The 19458-nt window shown below is 40.9% G+C and overlaps 1 protein-coding gene across 1 annotated transcript; it reads left to right on the top strand.

Annotated features, from left to right (window-relative positions):
- Positions 1-8959: 8959 nt before the first annotated feature.
- On the top strand, positions 8960-18610 carry LOC104394202 (alpha-1-antiproteinase 2-like). The gene is made up of 6 exons (XM_010003763.1): positions 8960-8989; positions 9805-9904; positions 13831-14496; positions 15411-15681; positions 17482-17629; positions 18416-18610. The coding sequence occupies exons 3-6, from the start codon at positions 13845-13847 to the stop codon at positions 18608-18610; spliced, it is 1266 nt and encodes a 421-aa protein (XP_010002065.1). The 5' UTR covers positions 8960-8989; positions 9805-9904; positions 13831-13844.
- The last annotated feature ends 848 nt before the right edge of the window (positions 18611-19458 follow it).

The raw sequence follows: 19458 nt of genomic DNA, 5'->3' as shown, positions 1-19458 counted from the left end.
AGGTTTGAAAGATGTTTATGAAGCAGAGACTTTCTTTAGTGACCTTCAGCACTTCACAAAAACTGAGCAGCAAATCAGTAACTACAAAAAAGCAGACAATACATGAGGAAATCACTGAAGGAGCCAAGGGGTTTGATCCCATAGACAAAGCATTAATATTTTTCTGAATTGCAGAATAACAGTGCAAGAAAGGTCTGTGCAGTCCTGCCCCGTCTCACTAATTGATATCACCCAGGTCTTGCAGGCTCAGGCCCAGCCACTTCTGGGGTGCCAGGGAGGTCCTGGGAGCAATTTATGATGCTGCCCCGCACTCAGCAGATGTGCTGTGAGCAAAGACTCCAGCTCAGGGACACCTTGGAGGAAAGCACTGTCTTCTGAGAACTTGTGGTCCTTCCTGACCCAGTACTTGGAGTCTCTTATGTAGAGCCATAAAAATGTGGAAAGCTGTTTAAACCACAAGTGTGGCTTGACATACAACCCAGAGACATCAGCCTGCAGCTTTTCAGAGAGATGCAGCATGCAATTTTTGGCTACAATGTAGTGGACACTGACAAGCATTTATGGATACAGGAACAGTCACTCTTTCTCTAAGAAATGTGTATCTTCAACACATTTGTAAGAAAGCATTAAAAAAAAAGATCTCTTGGCCAGTTTTGTTCTATCATTTGCTTCAGCAATAGTGTTAGGGGTACTTCTAAAAGATCTTAATTTGCAAATACTCAAGTTTAAATATGATGAGTATATGTTTCTGAGCTCTATTGAGGTCAGAAATACCAGTAATCCTACTAAAAGCTTTGGAAAAGCCTGAAAAGTGTCAGATTTCTAATGCTACCTGTAGTCTCAACTCTAAAAGTTTTCACATTTGCCTAAAGATGTTTGAAGCTGGAAAGGTTTTTCCCAAGGAAGAGTATCTGGAGTTCTGGTGGCTGATCACCTATTTCAAAGCAATTTTTTTCAAATAATGCTCTAAGCAACTTGTAAAGACATAAATTGTTCTAAAACTGTTGAGAAATTAATTGAAGAGCTGTTGAATAATCCATGTGCATTTCACTGCCAGATACTTGCACAAGACCCAACAGGGGATTATCACCAGAGATTTACCAAAAGAATTCGTAATTCATGGTCACAATGGAGATTTTAGAGCTGCACTGTATAGCTCTCATAGAAACAGAATTATATTATTATATAGTATACCTGTAGCTGTATACATTATTTAACATGTACTACAAATAAATACAAATGTTCCAGTCAGTACTTCTGGTCAGAAGGAAGAATGAAGAACAAATAGAAATGACAAAAAAGAAGATTATCATAAACTGTTACTGCTTCTTTCTTTTTTTTCAGAACACCACAGTATTTCTGATTCTGAAGAAAAAAATGCCACAGTGTAGAAACTCCAAAAGGAAAGCAGCATTCAAGCTTGTGTAATCTTCCCAAATACAACAGTGCAATCTCCAAATGTAGTCCAGATGCCGATAAAAATACCAGGGGACAAGTGAAAAAGATTTATGTTGAAGCAATCTTTTCAGCAAAACCAATATAATTGCAACAAAGTGTATATTTTTAATGGCTATGGGTATAGGCTGGCAGACATTTCACTCACGAAAATCATAATCAACTGTTTTCTCTGGTATCAGCTGGCAACATGTTTCTGCAGCCATTTGACCAAGTGCAGTGCATCCTGTGAGCTGTGGTGCGCAGAGGAGCTCTGGCATCCCTTGCATTCTACTGCCAGGTTAGAGCAGCTTCCCTTGGCCCTTCCTGAGGACAGGTTATCTCTGGCCATCAGGATGAACTGCAGACTAGCTGAAATGTGGCTGAGGAGTAAGGGCTCCCTAGTGAGCCATGAACAGCTCACACTGCAATGAAGACTTGCTCGGTCTGTGCAAAGCAAAACTCAGTTTCCTATTCTGGGAAAGATTAAATGTTTGTTTTTTCATTCCACACTGTTGACACAAAATATTTATTTCCTGACTCTTCTTTCAGTTTTCATTTTAGAGAGAAAATGTGAAAAGCTGACATTTTGTTCTCTTTGGAGATTAAGACAAACACCTAACAGTGAAAACACAAGATTTTCCATCTCCAATTGCTAGAAGACAACTTGAGAGAAGCTTTGGTGAACTCCCTGAGGAAGTGGATTTTCCTGCAGATCACCAAACAAGTGCATTATCTCCAGGAGGACAATGTATTATGAACACCCTGGACAAGGGTGATCTATGGTTATCTTCCCTGGGAAATGTCAGCAAGTTTTTTGCCCCACTTGATAAAGCACAAAAGAAGATAGAGAACAGAAGATAAACTGCCAGAAGAATTTCTGAGCCATGGGGAAAAGCTATTTCATAAGTAACCCTTCAGCTGCTCCTTTTTCCCTGAATATTTTAGATGGGCTTAAAGCACTGCATTATGCACCACAGTTTACTTTTCCCTTGACTGGAGGATTAAGAAATAAAACAAAAACAAAACAAAAAAAAACAAAACAAAAACAAAAACAAACAAAAAAAAACCCCTGCCTAAACCAGTCAGAAATGTGGGATGCCTGTAAGGCAAAAATAATAGGCTCTGTGGACACCAGACACCTAGGGCAGGAGCCAGCTGTTGTCTGGGAGAAGGTGGACAGGGTTATGTCTTCCAGAACCTCCCAGGTTGTCTGCTTAGTGCTGGGACACACCTGATCCAAAAAGAAATTCCCCCAAAACAAGTCTAGTGGAGACAGTGGGTCCTCAGCACCAATTGGTTTGCTGCCCAGCTGTAAAAGAGCTCTATAGTAACATTGTGCTTGCTAAAGAAAAAAGATCAAATAAGGCTAAATTACCTGGCACAAATAGTTTTGAAAATCTGTGTTGCCTCCTGTTGAATGCTATAGATCATCCAGTTCACCTCCTTCCCAGAGAGATTTATCTTTTTTTATTTACCACTTATGTACTGAGAAAAATGTTATGCACTATGGGGATCTGGAATAGATAATAATATTCAGTCACCAATCATTGTTGATTGATCAGTCATGTTAGGTGATAGTAAAGATCTCCTTTTCAGGCTGGCAACCTGTCACAAGTGGGGTTCCTCAGCAATCAATACTGAGTCCAACACTGTTTGCTATCTTCATAAGTGATCGGGATGATGGTCACCTTGACGAACTTTGCTGATGATACCAAACTGAGTGAGGAAGTGGACACTTTGAGAGAGAGAGCAGCCCTGCATGAAGACCTGGACAGGCTGGAAAAGTGGTCTAACAAGAACCTTCTGAAGTTCGACAAAGACAGGTATAAGGTCTTGCACATGGGAAAACATAATCCAGGAAATACAGCACAGGTTGGGATCTACCCATCTGGGGATTAGCTCTGTGGAAAGGAACCTGGGGGTCCTAGTAGACAACAGGCTCAGTATGAGTGAACAATGCACTGCTGCAGGAGAGAAAGCCAACAGGATGCTGGGCTGCATCAACAAGGGTATCACCAGCAGAGATAAAGAAGTCATCATCCTTCTATACAGTGTTTGTCAGACCACACCTGGAGTATTGCGTTCAGTTCTGGTCCCTGCTCTACAAAAAAAATGTGGACAGGCTGGAGAGGGTCCAGAAAAAGGCCACAAAGGACTGGGAAGGGGTCAAAGGATTGGAAAGCCTGACACAGGAAAAAAGGCTGAGTGAACTGGTTTTGTCCAGACTTGAGAAATAAAGGCTTAGGGGACATCTTATCAGCATGTTCCAGTATTTAAAGATTGGCTACAAAGAAGATGGGGACTCCCTATTTAGAAGGAGTCACATGTTAAAAAACGAGGGGGAATGTTTAGAAGTTAATCCTGGAGAGATTCCTCTTGAACACATTATTTTCTGTGGGTTTACATTATTTTCTGTGAGTTTAACAGATCACCACAGTACATTTTAAGCTTGAAGTTGAGGGTGAGGAACTAATAATTTTCACTGCACAGCATTTCCAGAGCAGATGGGTGATTATGTAGTGTGAGTAAGCTGATACTGGTTTAAACATGTTCTAAATACAAGAAAGTAAAACTAAATTTGTGCCAATATCTTCATTCGGTCATCCAACACTCAGCCCAACTCTATTCTTGGAAAAATATTGGAAATATTAGTAAAGCATCTAGAAAGTAACAAGATGATAAATAGCAAGAAAAAAAAAAAAAAAAAAAAAAAAGCAGGAGGGTAAAATGAAATTGGTTTTACTAAAAAAAACCCAACACATAGGACCAACTTAATCCCCTGCAATGGTGAAGTAACCAGCCTTGTTATTAGGAAATAACTGAGCTTAGCTAAGCAATAGCTAGGTTATATTTAAGGCATTGTTGCCTTACATCACATATTCCTTCATAAAGTACAGAAAAATGCACTACAAGATGGATGCAAGATCAGAAACCGTTTTCAAAGGTTTTAGTGATCTTTCATGAAGGAGCATTTGGGCTTTCTCAAGGTGTGCTCCAGGTGTAGCTGATTCAGTATTTTTACCACCACTGGTAAAATGGTACCAGGTATGACAGGACAGGGAAGCAGAGTGTATCCCAGGGGGAGGATGCAGCAGGAACAGGGGACCTCTAGGTTTTCCTCAGTAGAAATGCAATGTCAGATCAGTGTCAGGTGAGCAGGACTTGAGCAGTCTTGTCTCTGACCCAAAAGCACAGCACAGCCACCTTCGTCCTGGCATTTCCTAACTGCAGGAACTTCTAGTTAATGTGTCCCACTGAGGTGCCTGCCCATGCAATAGTCCCAAATTTTATAACCTGCAGTATCCCATACTACTTGTTGCTGAGATGTCTAAGTATATCATAATCACTACAGATGGTAGACAGGAAAAAAAGTGAGATTCTGGGGAAGAGAAGACAACGCAAATGCTGGAGCAATCAGCCTAACACACAGGTAGTGGTAGAGTTATGGGGCTTAAAATCAAGCTAAATAATAAGCTAGTTCTCAGGCTGCTAGGTCAGTCTCCAATTTCCTAGTAATTTCAGAGAGATCTAAAGCCATATTAGCAGACATGGTTTGCTTCTCAAGGAGGGATTTGAAAGAAGAAACTGTTTCCACAGGGCATGTGCAAAATTTGTCGCCCCCTGGGCAGCATCCAAGGGTTTAAATCTCTTATGGATCATCTGTCTGACAGCACAGGGCAAGAGATGTGCAGACGTTTTAGAACTGCCAGAAACCTAGGGCTTTTCTTTGGTGAAAGAACAACTGTTATAAAAATAAAGATCTAACACTGAATATGTTCAGACCACAGAATTTTAAAGCATAAAAGCAACAAGTTCACTGAATCTTCATCTTCCTTATGGTTCTCCAGAGAGAACAATCACAAACAGACACAGAGAGGAATAAAATTGACCCATGATAAAAGGTAAGAAACCATTAACATTTGTTCTCAGGCCCACTCACATATATTGTTTATTCACAGCACAAGAAGTCAGAACATGAGTCTACTGAGACAATAAAAAAGTGTAAATGTGCAAAAAAATTATGCTTTTGAGCATTTTCCAGACTCCTCTCTCTATGCTAAAGGATTTTGTCAATAATCAGAGACAGCTCTCCCCACTGCAATCATGCAAGTTAATATTTGGAGATGGTTTGTCTTGTCCTGAGGCTAGACAGCAAAGCATCTGACCTGTTGAGACATCTGCAGTCACATTTCTTGCATCTCTAAGGAAGCAAGTGGAGTTGAATCTCAACTGCTCAAACACCCCGCTAAGGGCACAGCTGAAATCTTACCAACTTAATGGAGATATCTGAAGGAAAATGACAGTAGCACGTGTTTCTTTGACAACGACTTAGTTCTAATTTTGAAATAGCCCATTCAAGACTGCTTGCTCTAAGGTTCACAATTTTCCCTCTCTCCTCCCACACAGGCTTTCAAAAAAAATATATCATTATCAGGTCTTAATTACAGGCTAGTCTAGAGAAATGAAGGCAGCTATGGATCCCTACTGAGACCGCTATTATTGCTAGAAACTTTTGGAGTCTCTGAGGGGAAAAGCACAGTCCTGAGCAGTGCTGCAAGCCTGAACCCAGACGGCACCACAGAGGGCTGTGTGCTGCCTGCTGGGAGCATGGCAGATGGTCCACCAGATTTGTTTATTCCCAGTGTGCATATTGTGTGCCTGTGCTCTGGCAGAGCCTGTGTCTGGGCAGCCAGGAGGGATGGTGTCTGTTTGCCTTGTACTAGTGCTGCTGGGGTGTGCCAGAGGATGAGGGAGATGACACCTCTCCAGGGGCAGAGTGTTTCAGGGAAAAGCCTCTGGAGTCATGAAGTGAGAAGCAGTGGCAGGTTTCTTTGCAGGTGAAGTGCAAACCTGAAGTGTGAGTGGAGACAGGGACTCCTGAGAGCCAAATCATTTTGAATAGAAATGTAGAATAACTTAGGTTGGAAGGCACCTCTGGAGGTCATCCAATCCCACCACCTGCTCACAGCAGCACCAACTTGGGATCTAGCTCAGATTGCTCAGGGCCATGTCCAAGCAGTTTTCTGATGCCTCCAAGGACAGCAGTTCCACAGCCTTACATGGTGACCTGCCCTCGTGTTTTGCCTCCCTGTGAGCATTACTCTCCTTATATCTCCTTTGCATTTACCCTGCACAGCTTGCATCCCCTGCCTCGCACACTACCCCTGGGCACTTCTGGCTCCCTTTTCTCTCTAACATAGTCCATTATGTAGGGAAGAACAGCAGGTACAACCTCCCTCTTTGCATTCACTTATCCAGGCTGAACAAGCCCAGGTCTCCCAGCCTCTCTCCACTTGTCCTGATCTTCAGCTCCCTCACCATCCTGGAGAGATTTCAGGAAAAGATGCAGGAAGTTGAGACACCTCTAGCAGTGGCATCCTCCACTTCCGTCTGGTTAAAGCAGTGAAACCACAGCCTAAGAGGAGGAAACAGCCTCAAAGCCAAATTTTGGAAATTATGAAAAGTAAAAGTTTCCTTGGGATCCAGAGTGTCTTTACTGCATTGCAGAAAGAAACTGGTGCTAGAGTGAAAGCAAATGTAGGGACTCGTGGTGGCTTGGGGGACAGTGCTATGTGTGCATTTCCTTATCTGGGCTGGAATGCACATCTGAGTGAGACTCAGCTTTGGAGTGAGCCTGGACTTACTGTGTGGGGCTGACAGGGGGCAAGAACCATGTACAGCATAAAATCAGGGAAGAAACAACTTAAAGGTGGAGGTCTACCCTGTCTGTGTTTGGAAGGACTGGAGCAAACACTTGACACCGTTGTACCTGACCTGTATTGGTGCTGTGGGTGGCTTGTTCCAGCAGGTCATTGCTGAACTGTTTATGTAACCATGAGTGCATTTCCCCTTGAAACACTGTGAGAAACAGAGCTCCACAAATTAAACATGGCCTGGCAATGGAGCAAAAGACAAAACCTTCACCAGCTTCACACTGACATATCATCTCAGCACTACTGTAGGAGCAACTCATGTGCTCTCTGTACCTCAGAGGGCACAATCAGAACAAGAACAACCCATCATGTTTTAAAATAGCTTTCAGGGTAATTAGTTAAATATTTTAAAAGAATTCTTTCTCTGCCAGAGGAGCAAGTGTACAGTTTTTCTAATTTAAATAATTAATCATTTTTTAACTATAGCCAGACAGTTTCCAAGGGAATTCATGCTGGATGACTCTTGTTCCTGCTGTCAGTGTACTGAAAGTGAGATTGTATTGTTATTATTGTAATAATAACAATATTTAAAACCCCAAAGTAACTTGGCGTTCAAAGTAGTAAGACACCTAATGTTCTAGACCAAGAGAAGCAAATGGAAGGATTCCTAACAGCATTGTTTCTATTGAACTGTCTTTCAAAATACCAGAGAAGTGCTCACATGAGCCTGGTGCCTACACAAAAAGGGCTGCAGGTTTATATTCAACATGTTCTGCTATCAAATATTGAAACAGAGTCTCTTCAGATTTCAGGATAATTTACATGATTGGATGAAACTGTTGTATAAATGAGGGAAATCACGTATCACATTGCATATAACTTTGGAGATTGAGATGGATTAGGTTTTATTTCATTTATTTTTCCTCTTAAATTCCTATAGAAAAGTCAAGAGAACAAGTTTTATGAGGAGTGGCTGAAGGTACTGAAGTTGTTTAGTCTGGACAAAAGGAGGCTGAGAGGAGGCTTTATCAGTCTCTACAGCTACCTGAAAGGAGGTTGTAGGAAGGTAGGGGTTGGTGTCTTCTCCCAAGCAAAAACTGATAGGAAGAGAGGAAACAGCCTCAAGCTGTGGCAGGGGAAACTTTCTTCATGGGAAGGGTTATTGGAGCAGCATTGGAACAGGCTGCCCAGGGAAGTGATTGAGTCACCATTCCTGGAGGCAATTAGTGACATGGCTTAGTGGTGGACTTAGCAGTGATAGGTTAATGATTGGACTAGATGATCTGAAAGTATTACTGCTTTAATTTTAAGTTTCTAAGTGATGTCCCCAGAAATTGGCCCTTACTAATGGCAATGTAGATAATTGGAAATAGTGCAACATTTCAAACAAGTATGCCAAATAAAAAGCTATAGAAGGCCTGGTGTAGAGGAAGTATCTGTGCAAGACACTAAGATGAGCCCTTGTTGCAGCATGTATCCAGCTGTCTTTTCCTCAGGCTTTTGTCTAATATTATGTATGTGTTTAATTTTACTCATTTCAGTACTTCTACTGTGTGAATTCATCCAGTTTACAAAAGTTAATGACTCATGTGAAGTATCTGCTAGAGTGAGGGGCTAGATTCCCAGCAGGAAGATCTGCAGAAATGCAAGAGGACTCTTACGACTATTGTAAGCAAGGGCAGGGTTTGGCCATGCATGTACAGCAAAAATCAGGTGTCTCCTCCAAAAAATTGTCTTCACTGTTTACTCTGCACCATTCCTAAAGTAATAATACTTGTCTGCCCTGGTTAATGTTTTCTAGAGGACGCTTTGCTTTCATAATGCTATTTAACAATATAAATAAGAGGGGGAGCTGCAGGGTAGTCCTAGTGAAGAGAGCAGGATCTTTGGAAGCTGCTGTAAGTTGTGATTATTTTTTTTTTTAGTTTCCTATAGAGGCTTAAAAAGTGTATCCTCTTGTTCCATGCAATTGATTTTAAGTCTTTCCTGGGGTTGTATCTTGTACTGAGATTGGTTTTAGCAATTGTTCCAGTGATAAAGAGGCTTTTATTGGGTCAGGTGGATATAAAGGAGATATGTATCACAGTTTGGGCATAGAATTGCCTGCACATTGTCAGTTAGCTGAGAGGACTATTAATCTAAAAGCCAGAGTGGGGTGTCTAGTTGCCTTGCAGGAAAGCAATGTGGTCTCTGGAGCCAGCAAATCCTAAACACTTAAAAGTGGGTCTTGCCCAGGTGTACCTCCTGCTAGAGGAAATAGGCTCTCCTCCATTAAAAGCCTGAGGATGGGTGCCTAGAGGTCCTTTTTAAATTTATTGTTGATTCTTTTAAAATAATTCTGCTGATTTTTTATATTCAAGGTCTCCAAAAAATACGTTTACTTAGGAAATGGGATATCTAAAGTCTGCTTCACTTTTAGATAAAAAAACCATCTCCATATTACTCTAGTCATTGCATTACATTGAGTAGATAGTACCACTGAGAAGGAAGGAGAGAAATTGGTTTTCTGCACATGCCTAAGATCACATGAAGGCCAACATGTTCATGCAGTCAGAGACTGGTCAGTGGTCAGAAGAGCAGAAATTGGAAACTTGTTCAGATCTGGTTTTGGGACTGCTGCTGCTTTGCAGAGAGAAGGAAAATCTCTGTCCCACCTGACTGCTTAACCACTCCACTGGTTCTTTGTTACCTTCTTTTCTTCCTCTGGTCTCAGTGATGCTTCATCCCTGAGTATGTGCAGTAGCTCAGGATCAACAGCAAATACTGATGGTGGCCTGGTAGAAGAGTGAGAGCTCATGTTCACCTCTTTCCAGGTAAAAGGAATCCTAGAAGTGGGTGATGCCACTCTTGGAGGGTGTGCTTCCCAGGTGAGCTCTCCCATACAAATCTGTCCTACGGAAGATAGATGACACTGGGAACAGATCTGTGAACAGTCACCTACATTTCTAACAGAGAGTGTAAACTTGGCTTCCATGTTTCTGCTGCAAAAGAATAACTTCTAGTGAAATAGACACAGTGATTTGATTCTCTGCAAAATCCAAGCCCTTGGCTTTTGCTTGCAATCTTTACAGGGCTATCAAGCACAGAGGCATCAAAACTCTGAACCACTAGAGAAGTTAATGTCCAGCTGATCTGCCTGGAAAAGCCCCTGAGAGTGAGCAGGTGCATACAATGAAGCACACAGCTTTCTGGCCAGCTAAGAAAGCACATGTGAGTTTCTGGTGCTCCTGTCAGTGGGTGGTCCTGGACAGTAAGCTTCTGAGGTCATTTTCTCATACACAGATGTGACTAGTCAAATCCTTTTGTGGCATTATTGTGTGCTTGGGTGATTTTTCTTTTATGGCCCTGAGTAGCTGAGGTTAGTTCAGCAGATGCCACTGCTGGTGGTGGGCCATGTCTTCATGTGATTGATGTCTTCACAGTACAGCTTCCTGGACTTCTAAGATTTCCTCATTTAGAAGCAATCAGGAAAGAAGCAAGAAGCAGCACCATCTGGTGAGCAAACAGCTTTTCTGTTTTCTGCCTGTATATGTTTTGTGCAGTGCAAAATTTCATGTTGTCCAAAATGTGATTATCAGTGAGGATCCCTTATGAGAGCACCATGAGATGAATATTCATCTCCTGGACCATTACATGGAACCCTAAAGGCAGAAAATTGTCTTCAAAACTGTCTCTCCAAATCATAGAGATAAAATCAACCCTAAAGCAGACAAATCAGCTATATCCTCAATGAAGCAAGTTCTTTTAGTCAGAACATTTAGTCCAGTTCACTTCCAGCTCCTCTGGTGGAATTATTCTAGGATAATTTCAGCTAATTACAGTTTTCTCCATTTCTTTTCTAGGATATACAGTCCAGAAAAAGTACTGCCATTCTGGGTTGCATGGTAAGGAAGACTGTGTAATAGGGAAGAGGTAATATATTCAACAAGTGTTATCACCAAGTCTATTATAGATAAATTGTTTAAAGGAACATTGCCCTCCAGGCCTTGGCATTCTCCTGTGCCATTGTCTGGTTTGAATGAAAGCTCTTAATAAAAGCAGCCCTTTCTTGAATACCACAAATATATTGTCATTGCGTAGCATAGACAAAAAGAAGAAAAGAGGCAGAGAGGTAAATGTGTTTTCCTCCAGGCTATTCAGCAAGTCAGTGTAGACTTGGAATTAGAATTTAGGAGCTTTTTGATTCTACTCCCATGTTTATGGACAAACTGTTTTTCTGGAGCTTATATTAAAAAAGGAAATTTCTTGAAAAATAATCCCCTTCAGATAGGGAATTTCCTAAGGGCTTTTTAGCATAGGTTCTTAGTTTTTTGTTTTTCTAATAATTTGTTAGCAAGTATGCTTGCTAGGAAAAGCTCTCATTCATTAAGACCGTATGAGAATCTGCATTTTCTGTTTCATACTGACAGGGTCTCTGTTCACAATTTATCACTGGCTGATCACTTGTTAACTTAGAAGCCACAATAATATCAAACAGAAGAGTAAATATCAAGTATGAAGTAACAAACCCCAATCAAATTCAAAAAGCTTACAGAATATAAATCCTATTATAAAAGTACCTTTATGCTTCAAAGAAGAGCCTAATAAATTGGGCCACTTCTATTTTCAAGGCTCATATGACAAAAAGACCTCTACAAACTGCAGCTGCTGAGTCTTTTAAAATATTACGATTTTTAAATCAACCATTATCAAGGTTTTTTGTGAGGGCTGACTCATGAGTCTTGACTGTTTGTGATTGGCCAGTACTGAGTAACAGATGGATGATTCAGATTGTATTTAATTATCTGTGAATTCAGAGCTATAATAAAATGAAATTAACTCCATGAAAGTACATAAATTAACCACAAAATGCAAACATGTCTTAACTACATAGAGCAAAAATACCAGAATAGGCAAAAAACTTTCAGAAAACTGTAACTAATATCTTACAGAACATTTACAGCCAAACCATGCTATATCCATTAGACATAATTTTGAGGACAGGTCAGGTAAATTTCATGTTTACTTTGCATTCCAAATAAATAGAAATTGGCAGTTAAATGTGTGTATAGAAAAGTCCATCTATCTATCTGCTGTGTTCCATAATAAATACTGAATGTGATGAGATAGGGAACAGGTGGCGACTTCTATTTAAAATGAAATATTTCATTCTCTTGTATTCTTGTTATTCTTAATAACTTATGACTGCAGCTGAGTAAATAGTTCACAGTGAATTATGTATCCAGAGGCAGCTTCTGAATCGGCCTGCTGGATATATGGAAATAGATGAGGTTTAGCTCTGATGCTTTTGTCTGGGAGTTGATTTCTTTTCAAAGTCTGACTAATACATTGCAGTATTGTACTAATACATAGCGGTTTTAAATATTCAGAAGTGGAGCTCTTATGTTGAGTTACAACTAGATAGATATATTGAGAACTATCATTTCAATGTCAACATCAGACTCCAAACTATAATTGAAACCTACTGTGCACAGTAACTGAAAATGCAGTCACCAAGGACCCTTCCATTTGTCAGTAACACAGTAGGTGTTATTGCAGAAAGGTCTGCTTTTCTGAAATATGTCAAACATATAAATGTTTGAACGTTTGATTATAGCTCAAAAATATTTTGTTGCTCTTATTCAGGTCTAACTGTAACTGGATATTCAAGCACTAACACAAATTGCTCCCTCTGATGCTATGGAGAAAGCAGGACTTTGAGTGTAGCGCTTTCTGATGACAGTCTCTCGAGTTGAATCATGCCAGAGCAGAAATGAGCAACTTGTTTAATATGTCTCTCCTTGTCAAGTTTTAGCAAATCTGGCTCATTATCTCCCCAACTCCTTTGCAACTCTCTCACCGGTTCTTTGCCCTAGATTCCTCCTCAGAAATGAGGCCCACTGGGACATTCATATCCACATTTCCAAGGTCCCTTTGTAAAAGTTTATACAGTGCAGGTTGTCAGACCTGCAAAGGAATGCAGCTACTACAGCCAAGTGTAACAGGTTGAAAATGTATTGTCCTTTGACCAGTAGAGCATCTGATAAAAATAAGGCCTTTTTTTAAAATGACATTGACTCCTGCTGTGCTGAAAGTGAAGCCACTCCAATGGTTTGGTTTGTCTATTAAGAGACAACACATTGCTTCAGGTTCTTATTTAAAGTGTTACCTCATTTTCATTCAGAAGGAAAGAGCACCTCTCCCTTAGAGATACAGGGCTTCATATCTGGATTGCTACAGAAAAACAACCACCACCACCAACCACCACAAAGTTTCTTTAAAGATCTCCTTCATGCCTGTTTGCTCACATCCCGTTCATCTGTAGTTATCAGTTGCTGCCCATGAGCATTAAATCCCTCTTTCTCCCTTGACTCACTCCAGACTTCTTTTATAAGGTGCTTTCCAGGAATTATCTTAGACCATTAGGGTCAAAAGCACAATGGTATCACAACCCTTCCGTGACTAGCAATGGTGTGTCTTCTGATGGGATATGCTCTGTTCTCTGGCCTGCTGAGGGTGCTGTTTATTCAGCTAAACCACTCTGAATTTTGCCTTTGTAGGTATTTAGGTTGATGGGGGACAGAAAGAGTTGGCAGAGACTTGCCAGGGTGCCTGGGAAAATTTAAAAAATCTGGCAGGAGTTGGAGAACATGGAAACAAAAGAAAGATAAGATTTCTTATTCAGTGGGAATGACAGAATAATTATGTCTATTTAATTAATTTACATACCTTAACAAGAGCTTCTCTTTTTTTTCCATAGAATTTTAATGCAAGATGATGAAGATCACATTCTACATAAGTTTGCTATTGGCTGGGCTTCAAGCTGTTGCCCCTGGTCAGCTTCCACCCAACCACCATAATGGACATAATCCAAATGAACCTAAACACCACACACATGATGGAGGTGAAGCAATCGCTTGTCTCAAACTAGTGCCAAACAATGCTGACTTTGCATTTCAGTTTTTTAAAGAGGTTGCACTGGAGGCACCTAATAAGAACATTTTCTTCTCTCCTGTAAGCATCTCCACTGCATTTGCAATGCTAGCTCTGGGGGCTAGATCAACCACTCAGACTCAGATCCTGGAAGGACTCAGTTTCAACCTTACAGAGATTCAGGAGAAAGAGATACATGAAGGCTTCCACAACCTTATCCACATGCTGAGCCATCCTGAGGGTGGGGTCCAGCTCAACATGGGGAATGCCATCTTTCTAACAGAGAAGCTGAAACCTCTCAAAAAGTTTTTAGATGATGCCAAAGCACTGTATCAGCATGAGACTTTTACCACAGACTTTAACAATCCCATGGAGGCTGAGAAGCAGATCAATGATTATATAGAGAGGAAAACACATGGGAAAATAACTAATTTGGTCAAGGACATGGATCCACAGACTGTAATGCTTCTGGCTAGCTTTGTTTTCTTCAAAGGTAAGGCCTCTAGGAGTCGCATTCACGTTACTCACTCTTACGAATCAATCTAATCATCTCCCCCATTTGGAAAGGAAATAGCTCTGGGGGAAAATTCAAATGCTCTTTGCTGCACTGGAAGATCCCCTAATGGCATGGAAAGGCAGCCAGGGGCAGACTTGGTTCTCTTTGTGGCAGCCACAGGAGCTGTGATCCAAGCAGGAGCCTCCCTCGCAGCTTGAGCTTGCTTTTCTGGGTTTATCTGTAACTCCAATTGCCCCACGTTTATCTTCAGTGAAGGCAGAGACACATGCATGACCTAATGCTTTTAATGCCTCTCTTTAGAAGGATGCATGATTCAATGGCCTAATTTACTACATAATTATATATTTTTTTCCATATCATAGTCTTTTATTTATATAGAAAAACATATTTATATATGGAAGAAGCCAGTGATGAACGGGGGAGGACATTTTAAGGAATAAAGGGGATGTGGGTTAAATTATGTGCTGTTAAGCCTGACAAAACAGAACTCAGATACAAGCTCCTACCCTATCTACAAATGGAGGCTTATAATTAAAGTCAATGGAAATGAAATGCATACAGTATATGAGTACAAAAATGACATAAGATAAGCCCTTAAATGACAACTTATTAAGGGCCACTGAGATAACCTGAACAGAAAAGTAGTGGTAGGTACAAAGAAAATGCCTAATTAGTTCATTACTGGCATCTGAAAAATAAAGCTAAATTGGAATCTAATGCACTATTTTGACCAGGTAAATGTTTCTTGCCTTACTGTGGTACACATTTGAAAATGTTATGTTTGAAAACTCTGAATTTAACAAAGGGGCAAATAGGTGCATATTATTACTATTTACATAAAATTAAATTTATGATGGGATCTTCAGTTACATTTTCCTTCTCTGTACCAGGCAACTGGGAAAAGCCTTTTAATCCAGAGCATACCCAAGAAAGGGAGTTCTTTGTGGATGCTGAAACTACAGTGAAAGTCCCCATGATGCACCAGACAGGCAGATTCGACTTCTATTTTGATGAGGAGAGGTCATGCACCGTGGTACGGCTTCATTACAACGGGAGTGCTACTGCATTTCTGGTTCTGCCAACAAAAGGGAAAATGAAGCAGTTAGAACAAACTCTGGTCAAGGAAACCATCCAGGAATGGGCAGAACATCTCTTCCAGAGGTAAACTTCTGCCAGTGAGCTGTAGCGGCACGAAGATTTATAGTCTTTTTTTCCTTTTTTGGGAATGCAAACACTATGAGCTTACTGATTCTGGGAACTGGGTGGGTTATTCTTGGCTTGTGTGCCTCAGCTGCAAAAATTTTGCAGCTGGTTGGTATTTAACTGCACTCTTGTTGATGGCTTGCTGCTCCCCTCATGAGAGCAGAGGCCACCTCGATGGGCTCCCAGGAGTCCCAGAGAGCCAGCCTAGACTGGCATTTCTAAAATAGTCTATTGAATGAGTGGGAAGGTGACAATTCTAAGGCAAATTTCCTATACTGAGATTTCAGCTAATGTGTTTTATCTCTCCTATGTCACTGACACACTGTGACTCAGACATACATGTAAACCTTAAATAAATCATAGCTTAAACAGTTTGTAGTAATGCAGTCATACATAATATGCCCTACATAAATACCTTATTACAAGAACTGTTGCAGCACACAGACATTTTAGAACGGTCTAGTGATTAATTGTGGGTGTCCTGATTTTCTGGCATTTTGTTTTTGAAACTATAAAAATCTAATGAGATTCTGTTAGCTCCTACCATTGATATTAACATCACCTAACACATTTTACAATCTTGTTTGTCTATGCGGGAAGAGATCTTAGCACCAGTAGATGAGTAATATAAAGTTAATACAAGTTAATACATGCCTAATTTACCAAGCTCTGCCCTGATTCACAACTAATAAGGCTGTGCAGTTCACACCCATGATTCTTGGTGCATCATTATAGAAATGCCAGCACAGTTAATAAAAACACAATGGATAGCATATTGGATATGAGCTAGTAAAGTGATACCTCAGATGTGAAAAATAAAAAATTATAATTCTCAGCTGCAAAATCAAAAAATCCTTATCTAAATTAATCCTTGGTGCAATGTCCTTCAAGATCAACATAGGACTTGGAGGGAGAGGCTGAGAACCAAATGACAATTTCATTTCTACTATTGTGTTGATGCCAGTGCTAATACACTTGGTCCCACCATCTTCTAGTGCACTGGGCAGTATCACATAAAGGCTACAGCAGTGGGGTTTGGATCATGACTGTTTTGCTATTCAGCAAAGGCTGTCTCTGAGCAAGACAGCAGAAGACTTGAGCTACCTAAAGGGTAACCACTGCAGTGGGTGACTTGAAGGCTCCAAGGATCCCTAGACAGTGCATGAAGAGAAATCCAACAGAAAGAACACTAAGCAAGAGCTGCCTACGGATGGGTCACAGTCAAGGGCAAACTTGATCATGGCCAGACCAAGGGAGGAAGACAATTAGAGGATAAGGTGTCCAAAGGTGCAGGGCAAAGATCATCCCTAGAACCATGCCAAATACCACAGCTTTGCTTTGAAGTGTTGGACTTTGCCACACTTTTTCCCAAGCAGACCCTGCCTGTGCCCCACTTCAGGTCTCTGCCTGGTTGAGCAACTTAAGCTGTCACCTCCTCACATCACCTACTCAAACTATGAAGAGGTGCTTTCATTACTGTCTTCCTTTGCAGAGTGCTCTCAGATTTGCTGAAGCAAAACACCAAATAGATATTGCTATTATTATTATTACTACTACTACTATTATTGTTTTTGTTGTTATTAACTATAGTGCCTGTATTGCCATGAGAAGCACCAGCAATTTAATTAGTACTCACTGGACACTCAGGGTCCAACCAGCTTGGGTTTGACGCTCATGTGAATTACACAGCTTCCTCACCACCATTTACCTCAGTGAGAAATCCTTCTCACCACCTTCTGTGTTTCTTTTACTTAACAGCCTGGTGAGCCTCTACTTTCCCAGATTTTCTATTTCTGGGAGCTATGAAATATCCAACACCCTTAGCAAGATGGGAATTGTGGATGTGTTCACGGATCAGGCAGATCTGTCTGGCATCACCGGTGCCCCAGAGCTGAAGGTTTCTAAAGTAAGTCTATGGATTTTGGCCCTCTCTTTTCTTAAACAAACATGCAGGAAAACCCCCGTGTGGTAGCGTCCAGAAACACCAGCTAAATACAGCTCTCAGCTTTCTAGTTTGCCTGCAGCAGGGCCCACCCTGGCCTCACCCTGCAAGTTTACTAGTGGAGTTTGGCCTTTGATGACAGAGGAGATCAGATTGGTTCGTTGCATACCTGTTTTTTCCGAGACTGGTATGGGCCAAGATTTCTTGGCCAGTATCTGGAACGTAAGAGGAACATCAAGTCCAGGCTCCTCGAGGTGAACCATTAGTGCTCCCGAGTGCATTGCAGCCTGTCCTCCCACCCTGAAGACTCAGTTTTGGGTATGCAGACAAACTCTTAAAATTGCAGCCTCTGCCCTTCATCCAGTCTTTGGGACAGAAAAAAAACAGTCTGGAGTCTCCTTCACTGGAGACATTCAAAACCCACCTGGATGCATTCCTGTGTGATGTACTCTAGGTGACCCTGCTCTGGCAGGGGGGGTTGGACTAGATGATCTTTCGAGGTCCCTTCCAACCCCTAGGATTCTATGATTCTATGATTCTATGATTTTTTTATTGAGGATATTTCATTAGCTCCATCCTGGTCCTTATTTAAAGCAGCCATGACTACAACACAGCTCACATCTCTGCTGCTTCTGCTCACTTCTCAGTGGATTCTCCATACCATAGCTACTTTTAAAAGGGATCTGAATAATCTCTCAGGTGGCTGTTGTCTGCCTAGAATGAATGACTGTCTATTTTCTTTTTTCCTAGGTTGTTCATAAGGCTGCTCTGGATGTTGATGAGAGAGGCACTGAAGCAGCAGCAGCAACAGCTGCTGAAATAATGCCAATGTCCCTTCCTCCAATCATTGAGTTCAACCATCCCTTCCTCATGCTGATTTTTGATAGAGATACAAACAGCACACTCTTCATAGGAAAAATAGTTAACCCAGCTACCCCTAGCTGAAGTAACATGTGAATTCTGCTTGCTATTTCTGATTAAAAAAGATGTGAAACAGCATGACATGATTTATTTCCATTTGTACCAGCTTGGTATATGATTCTTTTTTAGCAAGAGTTTTCATTCTATTCCATTATCAAAACTTATTGGTATTGACCATGACACATTCTTTTTTGCCTTTTTTGCTTGACTGAAAGCCAAGGAGAGACCTAAGTTTTATCAGCATTCAGAGAGAGAGATTTGTATTACAACGAAGAACTCCTGTTTAATATGTGATTGTCAGCCACAATAGCAGATAAAATTATTAACACTCTTGCAAACAAAGCAGAAGTAGCACAATTTACCATAGGTAAGTGAAGAAGAGATAGGAAGAGTTGGAGCAACAATACAGGTTCATGGGAAACTGAAGCTTCTAATGGAGACAGCATGGAAACATGAAAAGCCGTCTTCAACAGAGAAAGAAATCTGCTTTCTCCATCAGGACCTTTATCATTCTTAATATTAATCTAGAAGCAAATCTTCCTGAGTTTCTTGAAGCTCAAAACAGAGCATGAGGATCAAATCTGTTCTTTCACCTGAAGACTTTCAACCACATGCTGGCAATCAGACAGAATTAGATAGCCCATTTGAATTGCTGGCTTCTCACACATGTATCCCTCACTGGTCAGAACAAGGGTGTAGCTGGATGGGCAGGTGAGATATTTAGATGGCACAAGTTTACTGTCAGCTGAGATTTGTGTAAAATGTATAATGAGTGTCTAGAAAACTGTAGCTATTTCAAGTGCTGTTTTTTTACATCGAAAAAAGTAGGTAGGGAGCACCCAATAAGCAGCTCACCTGACCCAGGGGATGGT

The sequence above is a fragment of the Chaetura pelagica genome, unplaced genomic scaffold (genome assembly GCF_000747805.2).
Source record: "Chaetura pelagica isolate M959 unplaced genomic scaffold, ChaPel_1.0 scaffold48, whole genome shotgun sequence".
Classification (NCBI taxonomy): domain Eukaryota; kingdom Metazoa; phylum Chordata; class Aves; order Apodiformes; family Apodidae; genus Chaetura; species Chaetura pelagica.
The sequence above is the reverse complement of the archived record's forward strand: the minus strand, read 5'-3'. Positions and strand labels throughout refer to the sequence as shown.

Coding starts and splice junctions, on each gene's coding strand:
- LOC104394202 (XM_010003763.1), top strand. CDS start 13,845: ATGATGAAGATCACATTCTACATAAGTTTGCTATTGGCTGGGCTTCAA. Junction 14,497..15,410: donor TAGCTTTGTTTTCTTCAAAG/GTAAGGCCTCTA, acceptor TCTCTGTACCAG/GCAACTGGGAAAAGCCTTTT. Junction 15,682..17,481: donor GCAGAACATCTCTTCCAGAG/GTAAACTTCTGC, acceptor TTTACTTAACAG/CCTGGTGAGCCTCTACTTTC.